General features: G+C 40.7%; 1 protein-coding gene across 1 annotated transcript; it reads right to left on the reverse strand.

Annotated features, from left to right (window-relative positions):
* Window positions 1-1,233: 1,233 nt before the first annotated feature.
* On the reverse strand, window positions 1,234-4,967 carry cd248a (CD248 molecule, endosialin a). The gene has a single exon (XM_072376635.1). The coding sequence runs from the start codon at window positions 4,339-4,341 to the stop codon at window positions 2,422-2,424; it is 1,920 nt and encodes a 639-aa protein (XP_072232736.1). The 5' UTR covers window positions 4,342-4,967; the 3' UTR covers window positions 1,234-2,421.
* Window positions 4,968-5,567: the final 600 nt, after the last annotated feature.

Below are 5,567 nucleotides of genomic sequence, written 5' to 3' on the forward strand. Positions count from 1 at the left end.
CAGGGAGGGAGTCAGAGATTGCTGGAGGTTGCTTAGACATAACAGCTGAAGCAGTGACGGCTCTCCCCTTTGCAAAAGCTGAACTTGATATTGATCTCTTGTGTGGTTCTTTCTGTTTAAGGTGGGACTTCGTTAATAAGAACGAAAACCCTACCATCATCCGCAAATTTTTTTCTTTTCTGACTGTTTCCTGTGAGCGCCGCAGCAGTAAGCAACATACTAGGCTCGCCCACGATGGACTTTAAAAAAAAAAAAAGCCAGTGAGCAACAGTGTTATTGGGAGACATTGGGAGATAATTGTCAGCGATAATGAATTCATTAGTTAACGCAAAAATAACGCGTTAATGTGCCCAGCCCTAATATATATATGTGTGTGTGTATGAAATTAATTCAATGAAAATATTTATCCCAAAAGGATAAATATTTGGCCGCATTTACAATTTGACAGGCTAAACAACTCTGATGTCAGTAAAAGTAATTTCATTGAGGTCTCTTTAAAATTCTAGAATGTTGGTTCATGTTTCTTTGTTGACTTCTCAGTGTTTGTTTTCTCCTTCACCTTGTTAAGTGTTCTTTTTCTTTGTTGTCAGCCTTGTTTACTTTGTACTTTTTGAGAATTAAATTTGTCCCAGATTCAAACACTGAAAACATTAGTTTAGTTCAATAAATGTGCAAAGGGCATAACCTCGACATGAGTGCAGATCTGCTTACTGGTGACTGGTTTGTGTCTGTGCACTGAGAGGTGAAGTCAAAATGACAGTTTTGAATTAGGTCTGAGAGGGAGAAAGACAGTGAGGGAGAATAAAAAGCATGAGAGAGTGAGATCCCCTTTGAGAGCCCCACACAAAGCCATATCCTGGTTTTGATCGGCATAATGCATTAGTCACTGCAATTACAATCTTTCCTTACTGCCAGTGAGTGTTAAAGGAGGTACCACAATTAGATCAATATGCTCAGAAAGACCAGTGATGTGATGTCATCAAAAATGCAGTGGCAAACACATCAGTGTCATTCATGAAACTCTTTAAACCTTGTGCACTTTCATTTGTGTAATATCAGTATGCTAAGAGCACGGAACGTTGTTAAACTCTTAGATGAAGTTGAGATTTAAGGCTAGTAAAAGGAATATGAGTTGAGAAATAGTTTATTATTTTTTCCAAATAATGTTGTAAAGATCAGTAAATAAATTTCACAAGAAATATCATATCAAATTTTGATTTACTATTTCAGAGAGAATATATCAGATCTTTCTCACAGTTCCATCAACAGCAAAAACAAACAATAGACATGTTCAATGTATAAATTTGGGATGACAGTTTGTTTACCCAGACATATGGAAAGCCATTCATGACTGCCTATTCAAAGGTCCTTGTGTTATTTACAATTTTTGTGATCTAAAATTCTTGAAAGCTGGTGTTGTTTTCAAAATACTTGACATGCAAAGCTACACCAAAAACTGGAGTGGAGAGAGTCTGTACACATCTGGACATAATCCAGCTCTGCTAAAATATATATGTGGAGCATAGAAATTAATTAGAGTTACAAAAGATAACTAATGGCCATTTCACAAACACGGTCAAGCATCAGCCCCTATAAAACATGCTGTGCAGAGTGAAGGTAAGTAAATGATAACAGCTGTAAATATTTTAAATTCAAGTAAGTACAAATGACAGGTGACAAGTCTGAAACAAACAGAAATGTATAACCAGAACATTATCTGTATATACAAAGATTTTTATATCCATCATTCTGCTCCAACACAGATATCTTCAATGATTAATTGGTCAGCATAATCATGTTCTCACTGAATATATTTTTCTCTCATCAGGGCATTTGTTCACAGTTGACAAACTCCACATTTAAATCCCCTTAAAATTGTTATAGTAATAGTTATTTACAGTTATCTGCTATTGAAATTAACAGATCACAAGGATTTTGATAATACAATAGACTTCATAGTCAAGAAAGACAATATTGTATCAATTATTTCATATGCAAGTTATATATACATATGTATATATATATATATATAAATTTAGTTATTCATCCTTTTTGGATAAATAAAGTATTTTCATTTCATTAATTTCAAAGGCTCTTGGCATAATTTATCTCCAGCTGTTTTTATAAACAGATGATGATTATTTAACTAACTTGTGCAATCATGGCACAAGAATATATTGCAATTTGCAGTCAGTGTACAAAAAAGCAGTTTGTATCACTCAAAAACCCAATTTCCAAAAGACGTCAGTGGTTTTTCATGTCCCTACCCCACATCTATCAGTTTATACTTAACAGCAATATCAGATTGTTGTAAGTCCACAGTCAGAAAGAGTAACATTAAGCTTGTCACAAGGTTCATTTTCATTCTTGCTCAACACTAAAATAGTCTGTTCATGTAAATGTAGTTTCTCTCTTCTCTGTTTAAACAGAGGACTTGACCCTTGCTGAGGGGTTAGGTACTCCCTGTTTATCATGTGCCCCTGAGATCCAGTGGTAGCAGTCAGTGGTGTTCTCGTTTCTTGGCTCAACACTACAGCGGGTGCAGTACACAATACCCAGTGCAACCATCACCACAACAAAGATACAGATGGGCACTAGCAGGCCCACTAGGAGCCAGATGCTGCTCTGTCTCTGCTCCCTGTCCTTTTGGACAGGATCCAGGATATCTACATTCCCTCCACCATCACCCAGGGCTTTCTGGGAAGTAGAAAGCTGGGTGGGAACAGTAGGGCCCTGGGAGTGTGTAAAATCCACATTATACTTTTCTGACCCCTCCGATGGGAACTGAGAGCTTTCACTTTTGAAGAGCTGTTCTTCTAGTTCATTTTGGTAGTCTGAATCTGAACGTGCATCATTGTCTGTGACTAACTCTTCTGAATTTTCTAGACTCTGGCTGGAAGTGGTAAGCCCTAGCCACCAATTCCAAGCACCTTCAGAGATTGTAGACGTGGAAAGAAATGGAACAGCTGTAGTAGCCTCATCCTCATCATCTTCATACCAGTCTGACTTTGTGCTAGAACTGGTGGTGGGAGAAACCATGGTGTGGGTGGCTGTTGATAAAACATTTACTTCAGACTGAAATCTCTGCTGCCACTCCAACCAGTCAACTCCTCTTATGGGTTTATTATCTCTCTCAGCCCCCTGTGTCAGAGGGTTCAGTACTGTATCAAAGGAAAGTTCACCCTGTGGAGCACTGGTGACCCAGATTACATCAGACATCAGAACTCTTGGTGGATCAGTAAACCAGTCCTGAGGTTTTTCTTCCTCTGTAGTCCAGCCAGTGTGGCTCTGCTCCTGGTTCCAAACATAGTCCATAGGATTCCATATACGTCCAGGCTTGTGGGTTACCCAAGGAAAGGGAGGGGTGACAGCAGGTTGGTTGTCACCTTCCCCTCTTTTCTGACATGAATAATGATTGGACATGAGTTCATAGCCTTCCTTACAGTGGCATTCAAAACCACCCTCATAATTCACACACATCTGCTCACAGGTCCCAGGGATCCTGCACTCGTTAATATCTTGGCACTGGCTGGAATCCTCAGGAACAAGTGAAAAACCCAGATAGCAGTGGCAGATATGGGATCCTGGAGTGTTCTCACACTCATGTTCACATGGGTCATTTATACACTCATCTATTTCCTCACATTCACCCTCATCGTCTAGAAAATAGCCCTCCCGACATCGACATTCAAATGTCCCAGGAGCATTCTCACAAATCTGTTCACATGGACTTTGAAGACACTCATCTACATCTAGACAGTTGTGTTTATCTGGTGCAAGCATGTATCCAGCAGAACAGGCACAGCGGTAGCCATCTGAAACAGGCAAGCACTCAGACACACAAGGAGCTCCGACGCAAACATCAGATAGCTCACATGTCTGCCCATCGTCTCTTAGTTGATACCCATCAGCACAATCACAGAAGAAGTGACTACCAGTTGGCCTACAGAACTGCTCACAACCACCATTATTCTGTTCACACATGTTGAGTGATTTAGAGAGATCAGAGCAAAGAGGTTGTTCATGTGACCATCCCACTGAGCCATCTTCCCGCTGCATACACAAAACTGATTGTTCTTCCTTGGCACTTGTGGGGCAGGAAATAGTAGCAACAGATCCAAATGGTACATGGGTGAGAAGTGTGCTGAGTAAGCTAAATGGTGTAGTGTAGAGGGCATCGCCTGCACCCTCACTCCATAAGGCAGGGCACATTCCATTGTAAGTATAATGGCAAATATATCCATCAACAGGCACAGAGCACGAACCATCCAGCCACTTAAAGTTATCATTCTGCTCATGAGTGCTGTAGCCCATGACCACACAGCGAGGCACCAAACACATATTAGGAGAATCCTCTTTTTGCCAATTGGTATAGTCTGTATCTTGATCACCAGTAGTCCAGGAGAAACCCCTCAGTGGCGTGTGGGAGTGCACTGTCTAGGTTGGCGCTGCAGTCCAATCCATACATTTACCTTTGTTCGTGACTGCCTCAAATCCAGAGTGGAAAAGAGTGTAGCAATAGTAACAGCATCCTCCTTGCGTTTGACTGTCGCTAGGTCACCACCTTTCTCTTGCAAGCCCTCCATGAGTTCAGAAAGATTTTGCGATGAAAATAAACCACAAAGCAGCCATCTGCATTACAAACTGCATCCCTCTCTCTCAGGTCCTGGCCCAGGACTGCAGAAAATCCAAAGAGCAAAAGAGAAGTTAAGAGAAGAGCAGTAGAAACTGCTCACCTGAAAGCCCATTCTTTTATTTTCTCAGGCTGAAAATAGGGCTGCCTGTCTCCCTGCCTTTGATTCTGCTGGCAATATTTACTTTCTTTTTCTTCTGTTTTTCTATCTGTCCTCTCCTCTCACTTCTTTGATTGTTTCAAAGTTTACAGTCTATCTGTGCACTCAACTATCTTGTGGTAACTAATCTGCACTGGAGCTGAGACAATCCAAACTGTCCCACGATTTCAGAGAGCCGAGAGGGAGGGCAGAGAGGGGAAGGGGGATGGAGGGAGATATAGCAAGAGGGAGTGTGGGCAAAAGAGGAGAGAGGAGGGGAATTTAGGAAAAGAATTGTATGTTTTTGGAAGAAATGGGTGGGTGGGGTGTGTGTGTGTGTGTGGGGGGGGGGGGGGGGGGGGGGGGGGGGGGTTCACTATGCGATGGTTGTGTCGGAGTGGGGGAAGGAAACTGGATTGCTTTCTTTCACAGAGCTTGTCATATGGTTTTCATAAGCTCCGTTCATGGACATAGTTTGTTTCATTGTCATTTGCCAACACACATACACACACACACACACACACATTCATGCAAGTTAAAGTTTAAAAAAAAAGTTTATTACACAAAAATATACTGTAAAGGTAGACTTATAAATAACTAATATTTATATCAATTCAACACCTATCCTATATGCCCTTGTTTACTGAACTCTATTTCCATTTGAGAATTATTCTGTCATTGCAAAAATGCATGCCTCCTTTGGATTCAGTATATCATTATTATGTGCTGTGTCTTCTTTTGATTCCACCGAGTATAATGGGTAATTTTTTCAAGTTTGCTGTTTTTAATGATGAC

This window comes from Leuresthes tenuis, unplaced genomic scaffold (genome assembly GCF_036924035.1).
Source record: "Leuresthes tenuis unplaced genomic scaffold, fLeuTen1.0.hap1 SCAF_22, whole genome shotgun sequence".
NCBI classification, from domain to species: Eukaryota; Metazoa; Chordata; class Actinopteri; order Atheriniformes; family Atherinopsidae; genus Leuresthes; species Leuresthes tenuis.